This window comes from Pituophis catenifer, unplaced genomic scaffold (genome assembly GCF_029215685.1).
Source record: "Pituophis catenifer annectens isolate HBS135680 unplaced genomic scaffold, rPitCat1.0.hap2 SCAF_1, whole genome shotgun sequence".
NCBI classification, from domain to species: Eukaryota; Metazoa; Chordata; class Lepidosauria; order Squamata; family Colubridae; genus Pituophis; species Pituophis catenifer.
This window is the reverse complement of record NW_027256881.1, coordinates 65,633,667-65,661,650: the sequence shown is the minus strand read 5'-3', so window position 1 is coordinate 65,661,650 and position 27,984 is coordinate 65,633,667. Positions and strand designations below refer to the sequence as shown.

Here is a 27,984-nt window from a genome sequence, read left to right as displayed (position 1 = left end):
GGGAGAAGAAGGATATGTCTTATAATTGTTAAAAGATGTGAATGGAACAGTTTTGCTTGTACATTAGCATATAGGCTTATTTCCTAAACGAGCCTGCTTAAGCTTCTTATCATGATTTGCATCTCTTTCCCTCTGCAAATAATTTGTCTCAGGTGGACATGGTATCCTATATATTAATGTTACTATATTATATACTAGCAATAGATGCTATGACTATGTACGCTGTTTACTTTGTCTTTCTTGATTTAAAGGAGAGGGGAGTATTTTATTGTCTAAGAAAATAAAATATATAATTGCTCCATTCATTGGAGAACATACCTCCCTGCCTTTACCTGTATGGGTAAATTATACCTGAAAATACCTGTTGGGTTTTGATTCTGATACATCATAATGTCTTATTGATAAATGCATGGCAATTGTATAGAGGGTGTCAACCAGGATAATGATGTTGTGAAAAACGAAGCAAGTTTGAGATGATTTGCCCATAAATAGATTACTACAATACAAGTCCAAGTGACTAGAAATCCAAAATTATTGTCTCAATTCTAACTTGAAGTGAAAAACCATAAACTGGTTTGGAACTGTAAAGTTTCTGAGACATTTTTAATGCAACCCACAAACCTGCTTTTGCATTCATGTTACATATTTCTGCTCCGGCCAGATATATTTCATAAGTTTCTATAGACCTGAAAATCATTACAAAAATATTGTGGTTTCATATTTTTGTAATTATTTGGTTTATAATTAGAAATTGTTGCCTTAGGTATTTTATAATACGGTATATGTTTCACATTTTGCCTGATGGCCAGTTTATACAGAGTGCATTTTTCTTGAGGAGTAGTTGTAGTTTCCGTATACTGAATGTGTGATAGCTCTTAAAAAGATACAATAAAATGTCATAGGAGTTCAAATTTAAAAAAACACAGTCTTATTATACGATCCTTAACTTCTGTATCATGCAGTGTGATTTCCTTTTCAGGGGATTTGATATATTCTTTTAGCTCTAACGGGAGCTTTGTTGGAATCAAATATCATATTATGCCAAATGTGTGTTCAGCAGTGTTTTTTAGACTTGACAACTTTAAGCTTGACTGAGGAATGCTGGGTGTTGAAGTCCACACATCCTAAAGTTGCCGAGTTTGAAAACCACTGCTATAGAGAGAGGAAGATGGGGAACCAGCTGCAGCTTCTCTCCCAATGCCAAATAGTTTGGAGAAACATTTTCTGTGTCTGGAACACAAGACTCTTGCTCTATGCAGGTCATGGATCTAATTCTGACTAAATTTATCCTGGTGTGCCTAATTTTTAAAAATTAAAATTGGACATGTAACATTTTTAATGAATTTACTTTAAACATTTTAAAGGTTAAGGGAGATTTAATAATTTAATCATAACCTGTAAGTCATCGTTATTAATATTTTAGAGTTGTGATTTCGGAGCTTTGAATTCTACTTTATGACATATTTCCTGTTTTATTTCCTGAATGTTGATATCTAGAGAGAAGAGTTTTGTTATAGCAGTTACTCTTTTTTTAGTTGCCTAGAGTGAAATATCAATATAGAATATACAGTACCTTCCATAGTGACTTTTTAATTATTATTTGAGATGACTCTTAATGTACTTTAATAAATAACTAATCTTCTACACCCTTGCTGCCTTTCAAAACTTCTGCCCCTCCCTGGCCCCCAGAACTGTTGTGTCTGTGACTCCCAGAATTCTATTACTGTGGGACTGCTGGAATTCTGGGTACCAGTTATATCCCCAACTTCTTCAGCACTGTTGTAACTTTGAATGGTCACTTAATGAATGGTCAGATCAAGAACTATCTAAAATTTAGAATGACTGAACACATGAATACATGGAAATTCTGTTCAACCAACTTAAAGTTGCTTCTTAAGTTTTATGGACTTATTGTTCTTCTTTTATTGGCTGTTAAATCTCTCTGATGTTGTTATCACCTGGGTGAAATTGTGACATTCTCTGAAATTGCTACCATGCAGATCTAAGAACAAACAAAGAGCCCTGGTAGCGCAGCAGACTAAAGCACTGTTATTAACATCAGCTGCCTGCAATTACTGCAAAGTTCAAATCTCACCAGGCTCAAGGTTGACTCAGCCTTCCATCCTTTCTAAGGTAGGTAAAATGAGGACCCAGATTGTGGGGGCAATAAGCTGACTTTGTATAAAATATACAAAAGTATGAAGGCTATTGCTTAACGCATTGTAAGCCGCCCTGAGTCTTCGGAGAAGGGCGGCATATAAATAAAATTAAAAAAAACAAAACAAAACAAAAACCATATTGATAGCCATTTAAAAAAATCCACCAGGAGCTAGGTAACTGCTGTTCAAGTCCACCTTCAGAGATGGAAGCTCACTAAATCATTTTCTTTCAGTCCATAAACCCCTTGTGGGTTATTATACTTAATAGCAGGAAATGCTGTGTATGCTACCTTGATTCCTGGAGAAAAAGCAAGACATTCAAACACTTAAACACTCACTTGCACTGATGATGTTACTTAGTTTAACAAATAAAGAGCACCAAACATTCCACAGTTCAACCCTGAGCTTTATATATTCTCTTCTATTGAAAAAGCACAATATAAATCTTAAGCAATAAATACATTAAAGCAGTATTCAATTTTTGATCCAATCCTCTGAAGGTCTTCATACATGCTCACAGGCTCACATACAGGCTCAAGAGTCTATGTATATTTGTTTTCTGTCTTCGAACAGTCATCCTTGTAACGTGTGTAGGAGCTGTGCCTACCCCTTCATTAATTATAGCAAATATGGAAAGATACACTTTTCCATGGATATAGAAGAGAGCAAGAACTGAACTGATGTTGACCTTCACTGCTTTTTTGTTCAATTGTGTTAAAATCTCAGTATGTGCCCATTTCCAAAGACAAACTGAATGAGGATGGCTAATTTATTACCTGTGGTTTTCCATAACTGTTTCTCAAAACCTCCTGGAGTAATTGTTTGTTTCACATATCAAAGGAAGCAAGATAAAATCTTATTACGGGTGTTATGTTTGTATTAACATTTCTATTAACTCTTTTCCACTGGTGCAGCTTCAGATTAATTAGCTCTTCAAAGATCTTGAACAGTCTAAAAAGAATCTTATCATTGAGAAGAATATAATCTGTTCCCCTTTCTAATCTTTTCTCTCTTAAGTATATATAGGTAGGCCTCGACTTACGACCATAATTGAGTCCAAAATTTCTGTTATTAAGCAAGACAGTTGTTAAGTGAGTTTTGCCCAGTTTTACAACCGTTCTTGCCAAAATTGAACCAGTTGCCAAACATCTGAATTTTGAACACATGATCATGGGGATGCTGCAAAGGTGGTAACTCTGAAAAGCGGTCCCAAGTCATATTTTTCAGTGCCATTGTAATTTTGAATCGTCACGAAATGAACTGTTGTGTTGTGGCCCCGCCCTCTGAGCCTATCTCATCGGAGGAAGAAAGCTCCGAACATCAGGAAGAAGAGTCAGCCAGGTCTCCCTCTCCAGGCCCCTCCCCTCTGGCACTGTCTCAGGTGCCGGCCGAGGGAGAGGAGATTAGCCAGGAGCCAGGTGTCTTGGATGAGAGCGAAGGAGAGCCGTCATTCCTGGATGCACGCCAACAAAGGCGTGATAAACGGTTGCAGCAGTTAAGGAGGCGTGCTGGGGATTAGAACTGAGTCACTGGACCACACCCCAGAGACTATATAAGAGAGGGTGGTGGCTGGTAAAACTCCGTGACGAACAAAAACGAACTTTGGCTAGTCACTTGAACAACGTCTGACGCTGCCGAAAGGAATATTGTTTTGCTGGACTATTTGCAATGCGTATGTAATGTTATGTTATAGGTTGCAGTAAAAGCTCTTGGCAGACGGTGATTATATTGCTGCCAAGTTTGAGATAATGACCTGTGTGCGTGCCAAGTACTTTCTTAACCCTCGGCTGGCTGTGTTTGTGTGTGTGTGTGGACGGGGACAGATCATGTTGTAAGTCGAGGGCTACGTATATAGAGTTGGAAGGGACTATTTAGTATGGTGGCTGGACAATTCTCATCTTCAAGTCAATAAGTTTGAAAAACACAGATTTAGGCCTTCATATTCCATCTCTTGCTGATTGAACCTTCCTGTCTCATTCAACTTAATTTTTTCCCCCCTGTTGAATTAGGAAAGCTGTATCTGTATCGTAGAGAAACAGAAGGCCTTATTATGATATGTACATTTTTCAATGTTGCTCTGATATTGCAACCAGATTATAAAGACCGATATGATACAAAACTAGTACAGTTAGTTCTCAACTTGCAACAGTTCATTTAGTGAACAATGGCACTGAATAAAGTGACTTATAGCTATTTTTCACCGAACCATTACAGCTGATGTGATCAGAATTCAGACACTTGGCAACTGATTCATACTTATGATGGTTGCAGTATCCTGGAGTCATATGATCACTTTTTGTGTCCTTCTGACAAGCAAAGTCAAAGTCAGCCAGATTCACTTAACAACTCTGTTACTCATTTAACAAGTAACAGAATAACAAAGTTGGAAGGGACTTTGGAGGTCTTATAGTCCAGCCCCCTGGTCAAACCGGAAACCCTCTACCATTTCAGACACATGGTCATTCAGTTAACAACTGCAGCAAATATGGTCATAACATGGGGCAAAATTCACTTAACAAATGACTCACTTAGCAACAGAAATGTTGGACTCAATTGTGGTTGTAAATCAAGGATTACCTTTAATTCATTTGAATTGAAAATGGGCAATCCATTTAATTGCTGTCTAAATCATAATATATTTTTCATAAGGGTTTTTAGTTGGTTTCTTCTCCTGAGGACCAGGCTGTTTCAATAAAGTTCATATGGGAAAGGTCTATTGAGACCTTAGGTCATAATGCTAATAGCTACCATACTATTTTTTTTAACTGCATTCTACTTAAATTATATAACAAATATTTTAGCTAATTATTTTTATTACCTTAAGTGAAAAGTATTGTTTCAGCCGATGCTTCCAAATGCAGAGGTAATACAAAGTGTTGCTTAAAAATAAGATTCAAAATACCGTTGAATCAAAATACTGCAGGAAGATTGCAGATGGGACTGGCTTGAAGGAACTACATTTTGCTGGCTACAGTACAAAAACAGTTAACAGTACCTTTAGAGCCATTTCTGAGATAGTTTGATATGCTGGTTTAACCTTTAACATATTCAACAGCTCAGAAGCTGGCTATCTAAACTGCCTTCTTTCTTGTATGAACCTCTTCAAATATTTCTCTGTGTCAAAGTGCTGACTGCTACTGAAAATGAAAATATAGGCACTCAAATCTACATAACTTCTTACTCAAACGGTTAATGCTCCCATCTTTAGCTTCTCCAGTTTAGTTTTTGCAACATTTCATACTCAGGTTTCACGGAAATTGGAAGCTTTCTTATGTGAACTCTGGGCAGAAGAGAATTTGATTGTAGGTAATAGCTCCATTAGTTGGACAGTACAGGACAGACCAATCACAAACACTTCCTTGGTGGTCTGCAGTCTCACTCTCCCCATCTCATTACAAAGATCTTTTAAAATCATCACACACACAACATCTTCTAATGTACAGATGAAGCATTTTTCTCCATGGAAACAGAAGCACATAAAAAAAGAGATCAGTCCAGGAATATATCCTATGCTTGTTAAGGCAGAAATGACCACAGAATTAACCTTTAATCATGCTATTTGGGAGATGATTGTGAATTAGAACAAAAGTATATTATTTTTATGGTTCTTAAGGTCCTTCATTGCCAGGAAGTGCTATTTTGAGACGCTGTAGAAAAATCCATTACAGATATAGATTGAAATATAGGCTTTTAGTTTTAAATGGAAAACACCTGCTGATATCAATATTGGGCTCTAATTGCAGACTTTCTTTACATAGTATGGGAAAGAATTTTAACACCCCTTAATGCTTTTTTCCCTTCAGTCTATTCCATGACCAGATACACAGTAATATGTCTGAAATTCACACAAATAATTAGTTCAAATATAGGTGCTATTGTCTCTTGTATAATAGACCAACCCCCTATTCTGAGGGTTTTGTGTATGTTTATATTTTTAGGTACTTACATAAATATTTTTTTCTGGCCCAAGTTATGACTCCCATACAGAGTTGTTCAGTTGTCTCTGACCATTTGTGACCCCCCACTGTTATTCATGCCTGACATTCTTTCATAACATCAAATCTGAATTGGAGCTAATGAAATGCTATCACCCATCTGATCAGAATGCTCAGTGTGATCTTGGATGTGGGGAGGGGGTCGGAGCAAACGGGGAGGCATCAAAAGAAAAGTTCTCATTGTGATTGTCTATAATAAAGAAACCAAATTTCTATATGATTAAATGAACAGGTGAAGTTGGAAGCAACCCAAGTGTTACATGATCTCATATAAGTGTTCTGGAACCAATAGGAAACAATAACCATCATGCTATTACATTTAGCATACATACAAATAGAAAGCTATCACAAATTACAGAAGGGGAAATGTCTAAATAAAAAAGAGGGAGGGAGGGAACTGATGTAAAAAAAACTTGAAAGGAAATGTCAGGAGGACCAAATCACTTTGTAAACCTGGAGGTTTTAAAATAACAAGAATGTAGAACTAAAATTGCTTCCTCCTTGATTTGTCAAATCAAGTTGCCCCTTAAATCAAATTCAGTACCAACATTTTTTTTAAAAAAAATGGGTCAACAGAACCTTCAGGAAATTATAGGCTAGTCAGTTTAATATCTGTTCTAGACAGATTTATAGAATGCTAATCAAAGAAAAATAAACAATTAGGCACACAGAGGAGCATCCTTGCAATCAAAATGATGAGGATACTCAAAACATTCTCTATAAGATAGGCTAGAATTTTGGGACACAAGTAATTTCTACACCATTCATCTCACCTAAGTAACTCTGAAGGGTTTACACTTTGGCTTGGTAAAGGACAACTGAAGGAGGAAATAGGTTATCACCTATAAAGCCCTTCATGTCATAGGGCTGGGTTATTTGCAGAACCTCCTGTTCCCAATTATTTCTGTTTGGACTATGAAAGTTGGCATGCTTCGAGTTGTTTCTATGAAGCAAGGTTGCTTGGTAGAACCTAGGAGATATGCTTTCTCTGTCACAGCACCTCCCCAACACCTTGACTTCTTGTTCTTCTATAAAGCTCTGGAAATGTGGTTCTTCCTGAGGTATTGGGCCAGGACATCTAGAATGAACTATAGTGATTGTGATATGCGTTTGGTTGATTCTACTATTTCTGTTGTTCTTTTTTCTGTTGGATATTTATTGTATTTCTTTTCTTAGTTTCTTTTATATATTCCTAAAACTAGTCCATTGGCTAGTTTTTGTGACTTGGGCAGCCAAATAACTCAGACAGAAAACAGTTACGGTAGTTAGATTTTTAAACAACTGATTATATATCAATAAAATAATGTTTAATTTTAAGATAAAGAAAGTGGATATAGATACAGTTTTGTCCCTCTATCAGAAAAGTAGTGATTATCCAGTAAGGTGGCTGGAAGAGATTAAAGCTTATGTATAAGCTTATAGATATAAAATTATTCAGTTGCTGCTGAGAAGGAAGTTTAATTACTGTGGAATGTTAAAATTGAGCATAGTAGGAAAATTGAAAGTTTCAGACCAAATCTTGGAAAGGCTACAGGGTAAATACACCTGTTTACATTTAATGACATCTTTAAAATAACACAGAAAATGCCTAGAGCCGTGATGGCGAACCTATGACACGTGTGCCACAGGTTGCACATGTAGCCATATCAGTGGGCATGCGAGCTCAATTCTGGTGCCTGCATCTGATTTTCGGGTCTTCTGGGCCCACCAGAAGTAGGGAAACAGGCTGTTTCCTGCCTCTAGAGGGCCTGGGGTAGGCCCATTTTTCTTTCTCACCTGGCTCCAGAGCTTCTCTAGGAATCTGGGGAGGGTGAAAGCGGCCTTCCCCACCCCCACCCCCGAGATCCTCCAGAGGCTGAAAACGGCCCATTTAACAACTGGTGAGACCAGAAGGCCCGGTTTTTGCTGTCCCCAGCCTCCAGGGTCTCTCTAGGAGTCTGGGGAGGGCAAAAACGGCCTTCCACACCCCCCAGAGGTCCTCCGGAGGTCAAAAATGGCCCATTTAACAACTTCTGGTCCCACCTCTGGAGGGGACCTCCGGGGGTGGGGGGGTGGGGAAGGCCATTTTCACCCTCCGCAGACTCCTAGAGAGGCCCTGGAGTCAGGTGAGAAAGAAAAACGGGCCATCGCGTGCCAGGAGTGGGGGGTGCGGAGGGGGAGTCACGCGTGAATGTATGGGGGTGGAGTGCATATAATTATGGGTGTGGGCATGCGTGTGCATGACCCATCCCCCCGCCCCCCCTCCTGGCACGCAATGGCAAAAAGATTAGCCATCACTGGCCTAGAGCCTTTAATTTGCAACTTAAAACTCATCTGTATGCCCTATGTGGAAGAAACATTTTAAATTCAGAATTCTTGATTTTCAGTATTGGATACAAGATCTTTCCTTTCCCAGCAATGAATTTGAAGCTTGTGTTTTCAGTAAAATCGGCTAATGTTACATCAATACCAAACATGTTTCTTTTTAAATTTCAAATGCAGTTCCGGGATACTGGCTTTTTATGGATAGCAGAAATTACCAACATTGGGTCATTGGTGTAGTTAGTTGAACCATAAAGTAACTAACGGATGTTCTAGCAAATGTTAGGCAATGAATGAAGTTAGTCAATGAATGAATGAGTGTTATTCATATTTCAAAAAAGGAATATGAGGGAACCCAACAACCAAATAGCCAAAGGACCTCAGTGTTAACAAACGTAGGATCAATGGAGGGACCATGCTCAAAAGAACCTTAGGTATGTAACTATAGATAGAGAAAAAGTTCTAAGAGGTAACCCATTCTTTGAAAAGAATGCTCGCTTCGGCAGCACATATACTAAAATTGGAACGATACAGAGAATGCTGAATAATGTGTGATTATGGATGGGCTGAAATTAATTAAATAGAAGGAATTTAGTATCTTGGAAAAGAGTATGTAGCTCTTGAGACTATGCACATAGGCACATACCTTCAACAAAATCCATTTGTGCCTTTTCATGTTGGAATGGGCAGCTTTGTTTTTCAAAACTCCTGCAGGTTATAGTACTGCATATTGTCAAATGATGTTAGTAAGAGCTTTGCAATCTCAGTGTATCTGAAGGGTGACAGATTGGAGAAGGCTGACTATTGACTGAACGTAAGTTTATATTAAGCACATTCCTATTTTTAAAAATTCAAATTGTGATCTACTTTTGATTATGAAAAAAATGCTGTAGTTCAACTGCATTTTACTCTTGCATTGTTTTTCCTCTGAAAATTGTCCTTCAAGGTTGCTATTTGTTATTGAAATAGCAACCTTGGGGAAACAGTGAGCGGGTGAGATGGTAAAATAACAGTGTAAACAAATCTCTTTCTGATTAATTATCAAATGATTTTCACTACTCTGCATTTTTCCTCTTCTGTTCCATTTGCTTTTCTTTTTTAATTGTTCCTAGTTATTCCTATATTTGTGTTTTTTTTTCCTCCAATCCTCTTCCTGACTATTGTTTACTCACTTATTTATGAATCAAATTTATAAGGCCACCCATCTATGCAATAAAACTCTGGGCAGCCATATAAATTATGGATCATATGCCCCTGAAGGCGTGCTCAGAAAGTATATTAGCAGACTGCTTCCTATAGATATGAACCTCTAAATCTAATCCGCCTTCGAGAGGACAAAAAAGTTGACACTTGCCTCATTTGCCTTCAGAAGCAGTCTAAATGCAGTTGCCTCTCTAAATTGAAGCACTTTTTTGGAGCAGGTTTTATAGTCTTCTGCTTTCCATCTTTCAAGGATGTGCCCAGGCCTTTCTCACCATTGATGAGATCTATGCCCTAATGCAGCTAGTCCTAATTCCATCCATATACTTGGTTCTCAGAACAGAAGTAAGGACAACAGATCTATTCCATGGTGGGACTGGAAATTTTGCATCTACTTGAATCACTGCCCCCACCTCCACCCCCAAATTACTTCTGCTGTCCTGACATGATTAGAACAGGGAAGACAAACATTTGAACCAGCAGATCAAACAAAGAAAACGAGAGATGTTAAGAATAAAACATATTTACCACAAACTCATTTCCGTTTTACCATCTTCTACGGGCCAGGAGTTGCAGAAAACTTCCCTTGAAGGATCATCTACTTCAGACATGGTCCTATGGATTCAGCAAGCACCTCTATTTCTACATAGCCTAGCCATGTTGCCAGCTGATTTGTGGTTCACAATTCCTTGGGAACGATTGCAAATTGTATTTATGTCTGTAATGTAGATAGTGCTTGAGAACGTTTTCATAAAAATATTACATATTAGTGGTCTGTCTAGATCCTGGAATGTAAATGCAGATGCTATTTTATCTTCTAAGATAATACAGAATAATATCTTTTCTTGACTTAGTGACATCCCAAATACAGAATCAATGCAAATCAATAGGAACCTAATGTTTACAAAGGGCATCACAAAGTACCGTCTTTTGCTATTATTTTTTAGCCATAAAAATCTCTTCAATTTGGTGCCAATTTTTTGAATGTAGCAGGTCTGTTGAAGATAGGTGGTACCACCTGAATATAAAGCACAGTCGGTTGTTTGATTACTTACAGAGAAGGTAAGATACAGAATGTATGGGTCCATTCAGTGTGTAAGCATACATTAGAACTCAAAATTATGCCTTTCACAATCAATTTCCTTTGAGCTGTTGACTTCTGTCTTCTAACTACTCCTTTCTCCCTGATGTGGATATATTTGTCTTTCAAAAGAGTTTTGGAGTATCTTCCAGATTTCTTAGTGACTTTCCCACCTGATTGATTAGAAGAAAATTCCATATGACTTTATAATCCAAGCAAGGATATATTTTGATTTGAGGCCTAAGCGGCTAAGATTGCCAGCTACACCACAAACATTTTTCTTCTAATTCATTCATTCATCTCATATCCCACTAGCCCGGAGCAGAGAGAGGGGCACTTGGGAATACTTGAGAAGAGATTTGTAATCTTAGTCCTCATTCATTGGACCACACAAGTGAAGCTGTTTCTTCATTCATGCTTGTCAGCAATTGACTTAATCAAGCAGGGCTGGTATATTTTTAGCCCATGGTTGGTGATAAGTGCCAAAGGGTTTGCAAGAGTGCAACATTTAGTAACAGGAGCTCATTTTGAGTCTGTCCTGCTTTCCTTTCCTACAAAACTGGTGTCTGCCTGTGATATATTTCATCCAAGCGGGAGAAAAACTGTAAAGATGCATGCAGCTTTCAATGGTCTCTTTCAGCCCTGCTAAAGAAGGCTTACCAACTGCAGTCTTTCATGCCCCGAATTATTCGAACAGATTTTTAAAATGAATTAATAAAGGGTACTGGCAATTGTCCTAAGAGGTACTGTATGTGTGCACATTTACACTGAATTTTCTGCTGTATAAACCCCCTCCCCTCCCCAGCATAACATAAGTAATCATATATTCTGCAGATAATCCTTAATTATTGCAGTTTGAACGAATAAAGAGCATTATGCAATAATTTAGGAAAAGAACTGTGAGCCAGTTTAATTCTGGTGGCAATATTGTATACCTAAAAATAGAATAGAGGAGATACTTCCTCTCATTATCATAGTTGGTTCAAGAGGAATTCTGGCAACATAAGATTCTTAAGAAATAAATTTATGGTTTGCCTCAGCAAAATGTTTAAAAATCAATGGGAAATGGAGACCGTTGTTACTATATAATGTGGCTTCTATTTCTTGTATATTCCAAATGAACATTTTGCAGAGATGAACATTTTGCAGAGATGAACTGCAACTATTCATTTGTGGTACAGAGATAGAGAGAATTTTGATAAGATAGTGTGGCACCAAGATAGATCAGTTCATGTTTGTTAAAGAGGGTGGGTAAGGAAGTATACTGTTTTAGGGAAAGAAACCCTGTACAATTTCAGCAATAGTTAATCATAGTTTCACCTTCTTGTTTAATAGAGAGAGAGAATTTGCTAGTAGCATGTTTGCTAATTTGTATTCACCAGACTAGAAACCACAGGCCCTGCTGGCACAAAACTCCTGTGGATTTCAGTTTATTTGAGCATTTTGTTATTTTAACAGAAATGGTACAATTTTAACAGTTGGAAGCTTTGGCTTTTCAACAGTCAAATGGGGAAAGTTGTATGTCTCAGCAGTTAATTCAGTTTTAGAGAAGGGTATCCAGGCTGGAATCATCCAGATGTGGTGAGACTACAATTCCCAGAATCCTCAGTCATGAAGAAATGAAGCTAAAATAATTTAGTTTCTCATACTGTTTCCTGAAAAGTGACAAAGACTTTGCTTAGGAAAATAGCTTCTGTGCCATCAAGTTAAAGAAGGGAATAAAATCATATAAAAAAAGAAGTCTTAAGTGTATGTGGTTTCTATCACAGAAACAGCCTTTGTTTCCATTAGTGTATCTTAATTAGTTGTTTTGCTTCACACTGGGAGTGATAGTCTGGAAGTCACACTTACGTTAGGGCAGAATCATGCAGCCTTTGATCTCCCAACTTTTCCCACCTTCCAAATATTTGGTGAGAGGTGATGGATCACCTAACCCAAGTTTTTGTTATGCTTTCCCACTAAGAAGCTACGTTTCTATGCAGCATGTGTACAAATAAGTGGCTCAGTTGTGTTCAAAGATACCTTTTATTGCTTTTTCAGTTTCTTCTGACCTCCATCTGCAAGCTTTATTTCTTTTTATTTGCATTTAGATGTAGTTTTTCCAATCTGAGCCTTCGAAGAAAGGTACAGAATAAAAAAATCCTAACCAAAAAACAGTAATCAATCATCACTATAAAACAAGGTGGAAATAAATCATGACAAAATGTAGAAGCTCTCAAATAAACTCACAGTAATAGCTAGTAAAGCAGACTCAAGACAGCAATTAAGGCAATAGCTATATCTCTATAGAGTAACATGTATTTTTGGCCCTTGCAGTATGCATGCATAGAGAAAACTTAAATGCTAAAACGTGGCCCTGATATCTATAGGAGCTGTGTAGTATCAGAAAATATACACTGCTCAAAAAAATAAAGGGAACACTTAAATAACACAATGTAACTCCAAGTCAGTCACACTTCTGTGAAATCAAACTGTCCACTTAGGTAGCAACACTGATTGACAACCAATTTCACATGCTGTTGTGCAAATGGAATGTACAACAGGTGGAAAGCATAGGCAGTTAGCAAGACATCCCCAATAAAGGAGTGGTTCTGCAGGTGGTGACCACAGACCACTTCTCAGTTCCTATGCTTTCTGGCTGATGGTTTGGTCACTTTTGAATGCTGGTGGTGCTGTCATTCTAGTGGTAGCATGAGACAGAGTCTACAACCCACACAAGTGGCTCAGGTAGTGCAGTTCATCCAGGATGGCACATCAATGCAAGCTGTGGCAAGAAGGTGTGCTGTGTCTATCAGCGTAGTGTCCAGAGCATGGAGGTGCTACTAGGAGACAGGCCAGTACATCAGGAGATGTGGAGGAGGCCATAGGAGAGCAACAACCCAGCATCAGGACCGCTACCTCCTCCTTTGTGCAAGGAGGGACAAGAGGACTGCCAGAGCCCTGCAAAATGACCTCCAGCGGGCCACAAATGTGCATGTGGCTGCTCAAACGGTCAGAAACAGGCTCCATGAGGGTGGTATGAGGGCCCGACGTCCACAGGTGGGGGTTGTGCTTACAGCCGAACACCGTGCAGGACGTTTGGCATTTGCCAGAGAACACCAAGATTGTCAACTTCGCCATTGGCACCCTGTGCTCTTCACAATGAATGCAGGTTCACACTGAGCACATGTGACAGACGTGACAGGGTCTGGAGACGCCGTGGAGAACATTCTGCTGCCTGCAACATCCTCCAGAGTGACCAGTTTGGCAGTGGGTCAGTAATGGTGTGGGGTGGTATTTCTTGGGGGGGGCCACACAGCCCTCCATGTGCCTGACTGCCATTAGGTACCGAGATGAGATCCTCAGACCCCTTGTGAGACCATATGCTGGTGCGGTTGGCCCTGGGTTCCTCCTAATGCACGACAATGCTAGACCTCATGTGGCTGGAGTGTGTCAGCAGTTCCTGCAAGACGAAGGTGTTGATGCTATGGACTGGCCCGCCCGTTCCCCAGAGCTGAATCCAATTGAGCACATCTGGGACATCATGTCTCGCTCCATCCACCAACGCCACATTGCACCACAGACTGTCCAGGAGTTGGGGGATGATTTAGTCCAGGTGTGGGAGGAGATCCCTCAGGAGACCATCCGCCACCTCATCAGGAGCATGCCCAGGCATTGTAGGGAGGTCATACAGGCACGTGGAGGCCACAAACCTACTGAGCCTCATTTTGACTTGTTTTAAGGACATTACATCAAAGTTGGATCAGCCTATAGTGTTTTTTTCACTTTAATTTTGAGTGTAACTCCAAATCCAGACCTCCATGGGTTGATACATTTGGTTTCCATTGATAATTGTTGTGTGATTTTGTTGTCAGCACATTCAACTATAATGAACAAAGTATTTACTACGAATATTTCATTCATTCAGATCTAGGATGTCTTAGTTTTGTGTTCCCTTTATTTTTTTGAGCAGTGTATTTAATTTGATAGTTCACGCATGTTGCCATATTTTGTGCATTGCCTACCTACAGAGAAGCGGAAAAATGAGAACAATAATTTTGCTTTCTTGAAATTGGACTTATGTAAGCATTGTAGAGGTAAAGCAGCTTTGAGGTAAATGAAGATTACAGACTGAACCCTAATCCACGGAAGATAGCAATGCTATGATAGAAAAATAGGTGATGGATGAAAGGTTGCATCTGATTTGAAATAGGGTTCCAAACAACAACAAAAACACAACAACGACATAGCTTGGGAGTTGTCCTGGACAAATGATAATTGGAGAGTGTCAGATAGAAATGTAGGAGGATGGATGGATGGATGGATGGATGGATGGATGGATGGTTGATTGGATGGATGTTTAGGCCACTATCCTATCTGGGGAGGGCTGATCTTGCCTTTGTTATTCATGTACTAATGCAGTGGTCCCCAACCTTTTTATCGCCGCGGCCCGCTGAGCGCGCGCAGGGGTGGGGCCGCGGCCCGCTGAGCGCGCGCAGGGGTCGGGCCGCGGCCCGCTGAGCGCGCGCAGGGGTGGGGCCGCGGCCCGCTGAGCGCGCGCAGGGGTGGGGCCACGGCCCAGGAGCCTTTGCGCAGGCCCATTGCGCACGGCCCAGGAGCCTGAGCCTTTGCGCAGGCCCATTGCGCACGGCCCAGGAGCCTTTGTGCTGAAGCGTTCCTGTCCCCCGGCCGCTGCGCGGCCCGGTGCCAGGTACTTCACGGCCCGGCACCGGTCCGCGGACCGGGGGTTGGGGACCACTGTACTAATGTACTAATGTACTTGTGATCTGTGTAAGGCTGTCTTTAATGATTTTGAGAAAGTTGCAATTCAGCTGGTGTATAATGGAACTTTCTGGGAATTGCTGTAGTGGAAGCCATATAGTTAGTTAATGAATTAGTGGTACCTGGATGGAGAACAATGGCTGAAATTGAACCCTGACAAAACAGAATAGCTTTGGGATTGGGGTTCTTTGGTCCATGGATAATTGCTATCTCTGGTCTTGGGTGTGATTGCATTACCCCAGACAGATCCAGTGCATAATTAGTGTGTTCTTGACTGATGACTCTTGCTCGGGAGAAAGTGGCAGTCGTAGCCAGAAGGGCCTTTTTGCAACTGTGGGCTGTGCATCAATTACGCCTTTCCTGGACCAACAGTCCCTGCTCATAGTTATTCACCTCCCATTTTGACTATTGCAATGCACTCTCCATGGGGCTGCCCTTGAAAAGTATCTGGAAGGTTCAATTGGTGCAAAATGCTGCAGCTGTCATGGTTTTGTGCAAACCTAGATTTGCACATATATCATCTGTCTTGTGGGAGCTGCATTGGCTGCTAATTTGCTTCTGGTCCAATTCAAAGAGTGGATTGTCACTTTCAAAGCTCTACATGGCTTTGGGACTAGGTTATTTAAGGGACAGTCTTTTCCCAGACATATCTACCCAATCCGCCAGACTGGGAAGGCAGGGAATGTTATGGGTTCCCTCTCCTAAGATCCATCTAGCAAGACTAAGAAGAAGGGCCTTCACTGTACTGGCATCCTCCTTGTGGAACATCATTCCTGCAGATATAAGATTTCCCCCCACTTTAAATACTCTTTTGTAAGGCCCTGAAGACCTGATTCTGCCAACAGGCTTTGGCAGAACCAAGGGAACCCCAGAGTGATATGGAGCCCATCAAGTGGCTTGCCTGATTTTTGTCCCCGGGGGTGGGGGCTTATTGGTCTTTATATTGGGGCTCTTGTAAGCCACCCAGAATCCCTGAGAATGAGTTGAGTGGTCATTAAAAAAAAATCTTAATAAATAAATAAAAAATTATACAGACTGCTGTACAAGGTTTCCAAATTTAGAGTTCTAGTTTTAACTATAGGATAAGAAATACTTTAAATATTTCGATGCTCTGTCCATCGCAGGCTTTTCCCTTCATAGAGTTCAGCAATTAAGTGCCTATGAGAAGCTCCCAAAGAAGACATTTTGGAAGCAGTAAATAAATGTCATGGTTTAAGTGCACTGATATCCTTATTTCCATCAATTTAAAGCTCTCTAAACTGGTTGGTAATATTAACTTGTACTAAGTTCCATAATGTGCCTCTGTGATATGCGAAAACATATTTCTTTTTATCTTTCTGATCTTTTCTAATTTACTTGTCATTCATATTCCTTTGATGGCCTCAAATTCTAGCTTTAAGAGATGTTTATCTCCCCACTCATTTTTTTCCATGCTGTGTAGAATTTGAAATACCTTTAGCATATTTTTCCTTAGCTACCTTTTTTTCAGTTATAACATTTCCTTATCAGGGAGGTGCAAGATGCATTAATTTAGTATATGTGAAGCATTTCATAATTATTAACATTTTCATCTTGAATCAAAGCACCCTTCAACTTCTTTCTGGGTGGGTAGGGTGGACTATAGCCTCTCCCCAATTCTAGTTGATGTTTGTTCATGGTATTATCACCTATGGCAGTTCTGTGAAGAAGTTTGTTTGAAACTATGTTGTTATAATGCACCCTTAGCATTCTATATTCAGAGATTGCCACTAGTTCTCTTCATGAGCCACCGTGGCGCAGTGGTTAGAGTGTAGAACTGTAGGCTACTTCTGCTGACAGCCAGCTGCCTGCAATTTGGCAGTTTACATTCTCACCAGGCTCAAGGTTGACTCAGCCTTCCATCCTTCCAAGGTGGATAAAATGAGGACCCAAATTGTTGAGGGCAATATGCTGACTCTGTAAACCGCTTAGAGAGGGCTGTAAAGCACTGTAAAGCGGTATATAAGTCTAAGTGCTATTGCTATTGCAATCTTATCAGTTTTTCTATCAGTTTTTCTTTAGGATTTAGTTTAAGAACATTTTAATATCAAACACTAAGAGTTTGTATCTGCTTTAAGTGGAACTTACTGCATATGTAATTTAAACCTCTGTATTTTATGTTTCCAGAGAAAATTTCTAGATGTTCAGTATACAGAGATACATAGCTCAGTGGAGGCTAGTTGCTTTCTCTGAAGAACATGTTAAGTTCAGTCATCAGCTAAGTATCTCAGACATAACTATTGGAATAATCCTTTGATGATTGTGGGATCGGGTTCTCATGATCAACATTTTTTGATTGAGCCTAAAGACTAACCAATTATTATGATGGTTGCTGAACTGAAAGGTTTGAGGATAGGAAAAAATTTGCATATAAAATCTAGAAAACCCTTTGGTAGTACAAACATCAGAATCGAATCTTTAAATTTGTGAACTATCCAGATTGATTTTGCCTAACATGTGATCTGCCAGTTTGAATGCCAACCAATAAGCATGCTTTATAGCCTACTGGGCACTTAAAAAACATATATTTTGTGGCACCAAAGGCCCATCACTGTTTTCTTCTCCAACCAACCATGATAATTCTAAATTTGTTAAATCATCTAGGCAGAAATTACTCATACTGCAGAGTTCCCCAACCTTTCTGGCTTTGCGGACCAGCGGAGGGAGGAGAGAGAATGGTTCCACGCAAGTGATTGGCAAGCTTGCACGTGCGCACCTCCATTTTGTGTGAGCACTGTGCATGCGTACCTGCCGTTCACGCAAATGGAACATGTGTGCACATGTTCAACCGCTGCTCATGCAAGCGGGGATGCGCTTGCATTCGCATGCGCACACCCACCGTTTCCGCGGCCTGGTTGCAAAAAGCTCAGTAGTTGGGGATCTCTGTCCTAGTAACCTAATTCCTGGAGTAAAGGTAGAAGCCAGGAAGTGCTGCCTTTTGATAGCATCACAGATTCTTTGGAGGAGTCTCCCACAGTAGAGAACAGACTGTCATCAATTGCTATCTGCATTCAGAGCGATATCGAAGAATGAACTATCCCTGGAGGACCTTCTAACTAGATCAGGCTATATTCTGTTTTATTCTTTTTGAGTTGTTGTCATTGTTTTCACCATCACTTCTGATTTTATGTCCTTTTATGTCTCCTGTGGATTGTTTGAAAATATTTTTTTAATACCTTGTAAGCTGCTGATTATCAAATTGATTGAAATGAGGTACAAATGCAATAAATAAACAAATAGGGTTTTTTTTGTTTTGGTGCCTTTGAGATTCTTTGCTCCACCCTTGTTATTTTTAGATTCTGCTAATTTAGAAAAATGGAAAAGTGACAAGTGGTTTAAAGAAAAAAAAAACCTGAAAAATTCTTTATAAAGGATGCCTGTCTATGTTACACAAGCCTTGTAAAGTTAATGGCCTTTAGAAGTATGTCCATATGGGTAGAAAAATGCAAGAGTAAATTACGATGTGAAGGGTATCCTGAGAGACTAAAAAGGAGATCATAGGGAGCAACTCCCAATAGTTTGCCTTCTGTTAAATGCATGTTTTATTATAGGGCATAGAATAACAGATGCTGCTTTATGAGATTTTGCATAACATTTTCTCAAAATTCCAAATGAGTTCCCAAAAATCTGAGGACTCCTGCTTTGGATAGAGAGATATTTGAATAATTGATGTGATACTCCATGCTTAACATTTTTATCAGTCCCTCACTGTAGACCAAATTAAGAAATAGGCTCAGCAGGGATTCCAGGAATGCCTTTTATTATTGTAAGGTACAATAGCGAAATCTTGGAAGTCCATTCAAGATCTTCTCTGACCTCTCTTATATTAAACAAAATCAATGCAAGGTTATTTTGAATCTCTTTCCCCTTTGTCTCAGGACAATCTGTTCCCCTTAATGCCTCTCTCATACTTTCCCCAGGTCTATTATAAACTCTTTTACATGTTTGTTTGAATAGGGCGTGTTCATTAACTTTATTAATAGTCGCCTAATAACCTACCCAGAGTACAAGATTTACAGGCACCTTCAATGGAATGGGATGTGAGAATGACCTTGAGAGACAGGAAGAAGAGATGCAGCCTAGACAACTGTCTGATAAGAGAATGAGTCCAAACCAGGAATGGTGATGGAGAAAGCATCTCAGAATTGACTGGCCAGCATCTCAGAATTGACCCTCCCTAGTTCTCTGCAGCACAAAGGCAAGACTGATGTCTGTCCTTCAAGGTAATCCAAATCAGAAACCAAAACCCAAAATGTTAATACTTCCTTTATTGTAAGGTTACAGTAACAGAATCTTGCAAATCTAAAAGCATTTCCCTCTTCCCCTGCTTTTTCATTCCAGAGAACTAGGAAGAATTAGGAAAGTCAGTTCTGAAATGCTTTCTTCACCTCCATTCCTGCTTTGAACTTTTTCTCTTATCAGACAGTTGTCTAGGCTATAGCTCTTCCTCCTGTCTCTCAAGGTCATTCTCGCAGCCCAATAGAGAAAGTACTAGTTTAAAAAATGGCTGTAGTGAAGGGACTACGTTGCTTTATATATTATATTAAAAAGTGCCTTTTAATTTTTTGGTGTGAGAAATGCCTCTCAATGAAGTAAAAGAGCTTCAGTTTTACTCAGCAATAAGCTGAAATAGGTGAATGTCACAAACAGTGGAATAAGTACAAGGCAACCCATTATATGGGTGGTATATTTCACATATCCAACATATCCAACTATATAGACAATATATAATTCACCACTTGCCTAATCCTTTTTTAAATTTGTAATTTGTGTGGTATTTTCTATGTGATCTGTGAAATTGGGGTCATCTGACTCTTCATATATTCTACTATATTAGCTTACAGTGCAGTAGTGATACAAGTTTGATAGCTTTCGATTAAACCTCTGCCTGAAACACAACCAAACTTTCTTTATCAGAAAAGGAGCATGTAATTATAACCTTGAATAACCAATTGAGTTTTGAAAAGCTCTGAGTTCCCGTCCCCAGCTGGACTTTTAGAAAGACTGCCAAAATACCATAGACTTTTCAAGTTGACAGTAAGTCTCACAAGCAGACCTATTTCTCTGATGTTTCCTGCTGAGTTTTAAAGCCTAAGAAGCTGAAACAGTGTGTGTAACTTGGCATCCTCCTGCTACTTATGCTGTGCAACTCAAATTATACATAGCTTGAACTCCTTCTGCCAGTTTTATGCACACCTATGGGACTAATAAACTTTCTGCTCATTAAATTCACCAGTAGCCCCCCTGGAACTGTACAGAAAGTAAACTAATGCCAAAACATTACAGTTATTCTAGTCCAGCAATCAGTTTGAAAGCTTTGATGTAAACAATAGTAATCTGTTTTCCCCCTATGTGATCTGTAGTGGCCATTCTGGATCATTTTCTGCAGAATTATAAAGTACTTGTTTCAGGGATAAAGTTGGAATGTTATTTATACATTGATTATTAAGATACGCTTATTATTAGGAAAGTTGATATCCATTTTGTTTTGGTTCATATATTTGATTTCTTATTCATGTTCTTGAAATTTTGTTTTTTTAGAGATTGAATAAGGTGAAATCAATTTTCTAGTAATGTTTTTTCCATTTTTTTTAAAAAAAATATAAACTCTAGAAATTTAAACTCATAAACTGGTTTAAATCCTACAATTGTTTTAGATAGATCTAGGTGGCCCAGTCAGAGCTCTTCCTTCTGCTGTGAGAGAAAAATTTCTGCTTGTTGTACTACTTTTTTGTCTGCAAAGAATCAATATTCTGAATGCAGAAATAGGCTGGAAAGATTTCTGTGTGATAATCTACCAAAAGTGAACCTGACTAAATATATGGGTACCAGAATATTGGTGCTTTACTTTCTATGCTCAGTGTTCCTAGGCCAGCACAAGTAGTTCATCCAAAATATAAGGTGAGAGTTTTCTTTAATAATTGTAATATTAAACATTTCTGTTGATGAGGAAATGCATATGCCTGATGCTCTTGTAGTCCATCACTATAAGCAATGATAATGCTTTCTCATTGTTATTCAGGTTTCTCTGGTCTTCTGTTGACAATTATTTTTTTTGGAGGGTTTGATGTAAGAGATGCCGTGATTCATTAATCATTTAATCTCCACATGTTGAATCACTATGGACTTTAGTGAAAAGAGAGATGCGTCATTAATTTGTAAAGATGGAGTGACTTCCCAGCAGTGAATAGTCTTTATTCCTTCTGTCTGAGTTTGGTGGTTATTTTCCTGCTATATTAATTTTAGTATTATCGAATACTGTTTGCATTTATTCTTGTTTTAAATTTACTTCACTTCTCCACATCTAAGAAAAATTATATGTTTGAAAATAGAGGGGTAGGGATATTGAGACCATTCTTTTGAATATAGAAGCCTGTAAGTGAGTTCGAAAGCATGTAAAAAATGCAAGTAGAAAAATAGGGACCACCTTTGGTGGGAAGGTAACAGCGTTCTGTGCGCCTTTGGCGTTTAGTCATGCCGGCCACATGACCACAGAGATATCTTCGGACAGCGCTGGCTCTTTGGCTTTGAAACCGAGATGAGCACCGCCCCCTAGTGTCGGGAATAACTAGCACGTATGTGCGAGGGGAACCTTTACCTATTTAAAGTGAGCTCCACCTGCGGTTTCCTTTTGTGAGCTATTAGAAGGTTGATCCTTTGGCAGAGAACAATCAGTAGACAATGAGGAATGGATAACTATCACTGCCTTGATAGTACAGTGGTTACGCACCCTGTTATTAACACAGCTGCCTGCAATTTACTGCTGGTTCGAATCTCTCCAAGGCTCAAGGTTGACTCAGCCTTCCATCCTTTCTAAGGTAGGTGAAATGAGGACCCAGTTTGTGGGGGCAATAAGCTGACTTTGTATAAATATACAAAAGTATGAAGGCTATTGCTTAACGCATTGTAAGCCGCCCTGAGTCTCCGGAGAAGGGCGGCATATAAATAAAAAAAAATAAAATAAAAAATAAATAAATAAAAAAAAACCATCAAGTTTTAAAGTACAAATTTTAATTAACAAATCTGAGTAAATGGGATCTAATTAATAATGGAAGAAATTTCTAATTTTCTCAGTGTTGAAATGATATCGTTATGAGTAACCATAATGCAAATGAAATAGCTTTTAGTGAAGCAACTCCTAAATGTATCTCCAGGTGGTAATCAAGAACATGATGCCAAAATTTAGTTTTAGCAGAAACATAAAGATATTTACATTCTATTTTTTTAAAAAATCGACACTACAGTAAATACAATAAAATTGATTTCTTTTTGTCCTTTTAATTTAATGGTTTTTCTCTTACTTTTTGGTTTTTAGGATCCGGCATTTTCTTCAGTGATTCATGACAAACTACAGGTTCCCAATACTACCCGGAAAGCATGGAATGAGAGAGACAACCGGTGTGATGTGTGTGCCACTCACTTGAACCAGCTGAAGCAGGAGGCTATTCAGATGGTTTTAACACTTGAACAAGCAGCCAACGCAGAACATTGTGATGCTTCTCCTGGCTCTCCTCCTCCCCTTCCCAATATTCCCACCTTAGTGGGCTCTCGACATATGGGCAGTCTGCAACCCAGAGACTGGGCATACCTGTCTGCTCCTTATGCTACTTCCAATTATGCTGGCTTTCTGCCTAACAAACTCAGTGGAAAAGTGAACAACATAGGAATCGTTAATGGGATAGAGAAGAAAAATGGTTCCTTGGGACACCAGACAAAGGTCAGTGTACAGATGGCTACCAGTCCCAGCAATGGTAACATCCTGAATTCTGTGGCTATCCAGGCTCATCAGTACCTAGACGGCACCTGGTCCTTGTCAAGAACAAATGGTATTACTCTGTATCCCTATCAAGTAAGTGGCGTTAGAAAGGATTTTCCCTCATTGATTCGTACTGGTACCTACAGAGTACTTCGTGGCTTTAAGAAATACATGTGTACTAACTAGTTCTATGATAGAGTGTCAAGATATTTAATATAGAGTGGTTGATCTCATTTGGCACTAAAATAAACCAAACATGCTGCCTTATTTTTGCAATCTTCAACTCTGTCAACCATTCTGTGGATTGCTAAATTAGCAGTGCAAATAATAGATCTTTAGGATGAAGTAGTAACTTGATCTCAGATAGGTTCGGTGTTACTAAACCTGTCTGATAAATACAACTGGTGCTGCAGAATTCTAAACATAAAGTAGTGGTTTCTTTGCATGTTGAGTGGGCGTTTTTTTTCCCTGGAAAATCTCCTAATGGGGAGAAATGCAAATGCTGAATCTTTTTTCTTTGCTGCTTAGAAAAGTTTTAGATAGGAATTTCAGCATGTTATAAAGCTATTAAAAGCTTAAGAAGGTAAGCTTCTAGGAGCGGTCATGACCTCAAATATAAACAAGGTAACAGTAGTCCTTTAGAATTTTCTTCTATATTTCCAGCTGCAAAAGACGAGAAATGAACCTGGATTCAGGTCAGTGAGGTCACCATCCCCACAGTGGGAAGGGATGTTCTAAAGGATACAGTCTCTACACAACTCTTGCAGAATCAGCTTTCAAAACCATACTGAAGAATCAACGTAGGAAGAGAAGTCTAGTGTGGCAGTAGCCTGCCAAGACATGTTAGCAAAGCCAGAGAATGTGGTGTTACTATTCTTGTGATTGTAAGCAGGTGTGACATCACCTTTAAAGAGCTAATGTTATTTTGCGTTCCCTTTTTGTTTGCTTTACTGATTCTCCATTTCAGTGTAATGAAGGCTAAATTACCATCAGACTAAAACATTTTGTTGAATAATGGCCATGTTCGTTAACTGCAGGACGGGTAATTATGTTACCGTCTGAGATTTTTCTACCATTAAAGGTACAAGAAGATGCTTTATCCCTAAACCAAATAGCATAGAGGGACATGGAGATGATCAGAGACTGTACAGAATCAGGCTGTTTCCACTAGCAGGTATTTTTCAGAAGTGCTGATCTAATAAACCAAGGGGAAAAAAATAACTGGATAAAGGGTATTATAAATCTAGTAGGATTCATTGCCCTGTTCATCATCTTTTTATCAGCTTATGTCCTGGAACAAGAGTTACGGGATAGCTAGATTTAATGGCTCCTGAGGTGGGCATCTCACCACTGCAGTTAGCTTTCCTGGCAGAATTGATAGCCTGCCTGGCAGAATCGTTTGACTGTTAAGAAGGTGGACCTTATTTTATTCTGTAGACTCTGTGCATCTCAAATGTGAAAAAGTACTGTCTTGGACACGCATCTCAGCAAATCTTAACGAAGAAAATCTGCAAAGAAGAGGAACTCATAATATTGAACATATAAGAAAGTTTGGTCCAAGCCTTTAAAATCATGGGGGTTAAATAGATAGAGGAGAAGAAATAGTGAGGATTTCTTCACTCTTTGCAGGTTGACCGTGCTATGATTGAATGAGATGGTTCCCATCAGGTTTTGGGATATCATAAAAGAGCAGGAAATGGTCGTGTTGCTTTATACTAGAAGAATTGAATTTTCTGCCTCATGTGCCCTAGATACTTATGTGCATCATGACTTATGTGTGAAGTTGCCACTTTATTCTTATTGTAGGTGGTAAATTGTACAGATGGTCCTCGACTTAACAACAGTTCATTTAGTGATTGTTCAAAGTTACATCACTGAAAAAAGTGACTTATGATTGTTTTTCAAACAGCATCTCCATGTTCACATGATCAAACTGTATGCTTGACAACTAGTTCATATTTCTGATGGTTACAGTGTCCTAGAGTCATGTAATCCCCTTTTGTGGCCTTCTGACAAGCAAAGTCAATGGGGAAGCCAGATTCACTTAACAGCCATGTTACTAACTTAACAACTGCAGTGATTCACTTAAGAAAGATCATAAAATAGGGCAAAAATCACTTAACAAGTATCTCACTTAGCAACAGAAATGTAGGGCTCAATTATGATTGTAAGTCAATGACTACCTGTATAGAGCCAGACCTGTATTAACAGTTTGTACAACTTTATAGAAGAATGGTTATATGACAATTATAGAGTCCTCATTTAGTGATTGCAGTCATGTAGTAACTGTTAACAGTTATGAAATTGATGAAAAAGTAACTTGGTGATCAATCCTTGCATTTATTTGTTATTAGTTGCGAAGTCGTGTCTGACTCATCGTAACCCCATGGACAACGTTCCTGCAGGCCTTCTTGTCCTCTACCATCCCCTGGAGACCATTTAATCTCACCCCGACTGCTTCAGTGACTCCATCCAGCCACCTCATTCTCTGCTGTCCCCTTTCTCTTTTGCCCTCAATCTTTCCCAGCAATAGGCTCTTCTCCAGTGAGTCCTTCCTTCTCATTAAGTGGCAAAGTATTTCAGTTTCATCTTCAGGATCTGGCCTTCTAAAGAGCAGTCAGGGTTGATCTCCTCTAGGACTGACCAGTTTGATTGCCTTGCAGTCCAAGAGACTCACAGGAGTCTTCTCCAGCACCATAGTTCAAAGGCCTCAATTCTTTGATGCTCAGCCTTCCTTATGGTCCAACTTTCACAACCATACATTGCAACTGGGAAAACCATAGCTTTGACTATACACACTTTTGTTGGCAGTGTGATTTATAATCTCCTCAAATCCGTAAAACAATTGAAAGCTGAAGTAAGATCATGAGCAGAGTTGCTGTTTCACTTAGCGACCACTTCACTTAACAACCAAGTTTCCAGTTCCAATTGCAATCACTAATGAAGACTATCTGAACTTACATGTGTGGGTATAGTTACAGTATATATATATATATATATATATATGTCTTTGGTTATTCGGGTTTTCTCCCGCGTAAAATTGGAGGTTTCTTGGCAACGTTTCGACGATGTCTCATTCGTCATCTTCAGGCTGGTATTCTCGGCTTCGTGCTTCTAGGAGCAACATTGCTTGTTCCAGAGTGTGTGTGTGTGTGTGTGTGTGTGTGTGTGTGTGTGTGTTTGTTTTCTGAGGTTTTCGCAGGTGTTTGTATGTAGGTCTTTGGTTATTCGGGTTTTCTCCCGCGTAAAATTGGAGGTTTCTTGGCAACGTTTCGACGATGTCTCATTCGTCATCTTCAGGCTGGTATTCTCGGCTTCGTGCTTCTAGGAGCAACATTGCTCCTAGAAGCACGAAGCCGAGAACACCAGCCTGAAGATGACGAATGAGACTTCGTCGAAACGTTGCCAAGAAACCTCCAATTTTACGCGGGAGAAAACCCGAATAACCAAAGACCTACATACAAACACCTGCGAAAACCTCAGAAAACAAACACACACACACACACACACACACACACACACACACACACACACACACACTCTGGAACAAGTAAAGCTTAATATTTGATTTCTTGTTATTTTATTTGCTGATTGCTTAAATTGATGTTGTTTTTAAAGATACAACAGGGGGATAGATTGCCTTTCTTCCCCGTTAGTAAATTGGCAATCATATTGCTTGGATTGAAAGTTTGAAAAGATAGGACAAGCAGAACAGCATTGCTTCTTATTTGTAAGAATAACAGATATAACACGTTCTCAATAATGATATTCCATGATTATCATTATATTTGGATTGGATGATCTTGTGTTAGCTTGGGATCAGTGACACAAAGTTACTCATGTGTTTACTTTTTCCTGCATGAGTTTTTGATGCAGTTTAAAAGAGAATGGTGATGGTGAGATGATGATGATGATGATGATATCAAGTCTGATTCAAGGTTTACATTAAGGTTTTCACGTAAGCCTTAATTTATGGAATTGACCAGTTTTCCACAATTGTGGTTTGAGGATGCTCCAAGAGTCATTAAAAGATGTTTTGGAGGATCCCATGTAGTTCTGAGACTTTAGGTTCCAACCATTGGTATACATGACAAAAGCAGAAATTTAACTTTGCAGAAATAATACTTTGTTTCTTAAGAAAATTTCAAACACAGATTTTTTTAATATAAAAATTGGAAGTGGTTTTAAAAAAATGAGATCTGATGTATAACCTAAAACACAGTGATAAGATATAGGACTTAAAGCTTCTAGTTATATCTGTTAGGTGGCTATTACTATGTATCAATTAGGTATCTTTTTATAAAGTAGGAATAATTACGAAGAAGTCCATAAAATCTGTTTTGAGTCTCATGAGGCTATAGCAAACAGTTACCCTATATATCTTATCTAGGAGATAAGTAAGCACTAAAGATAAAAATAGCATATAGGGTTTTTTTTGTTAAAATACAATGTATCCATAAATCATTTTAGAACCTATGCTAGTCTATATGATTGGTGGGGGGGGGAGGAAAATACTTGATTCTTCCTTTATCTCTCTTTTATTTTAACAAAAAAAAAATTAAGAGAAAGGTTGAGGATCCAAACTTGGATCCTTCATTGAAGAAAAGCTCTCAAAATCATGCCTCACACCTAGTGGGTGCCATTTACATTTTCCTCCTCATGTACGGGGAGAATCCTTACAGCCACATAACCTTTCTGATCAGATGTATATTG

General features: G+C 39.0%; 1 protein-coding gene across 1 annotated transcript in view; it reads left to right on the top strand.

Moving 5' to 3' along the window:
• KIF26B (kinesin family member 26B) overlaps window positions 1-27,984 on the top strand; it is a 352,803-nt gene that overhangs the window by 90,232 nt on the left and 234,587 nt on the right. Inside the window, exon 3 of the mRNA XM_070950509.1 lies at window positions 22,831-23,364. Coding sequence (XP_070806610.1) covers window positions 22,831-23,364 — 534 coding nt within the window. The remainder of the gene's footprint in view (window positions 1-22,830; window positions 23,365-27,984) is intronic.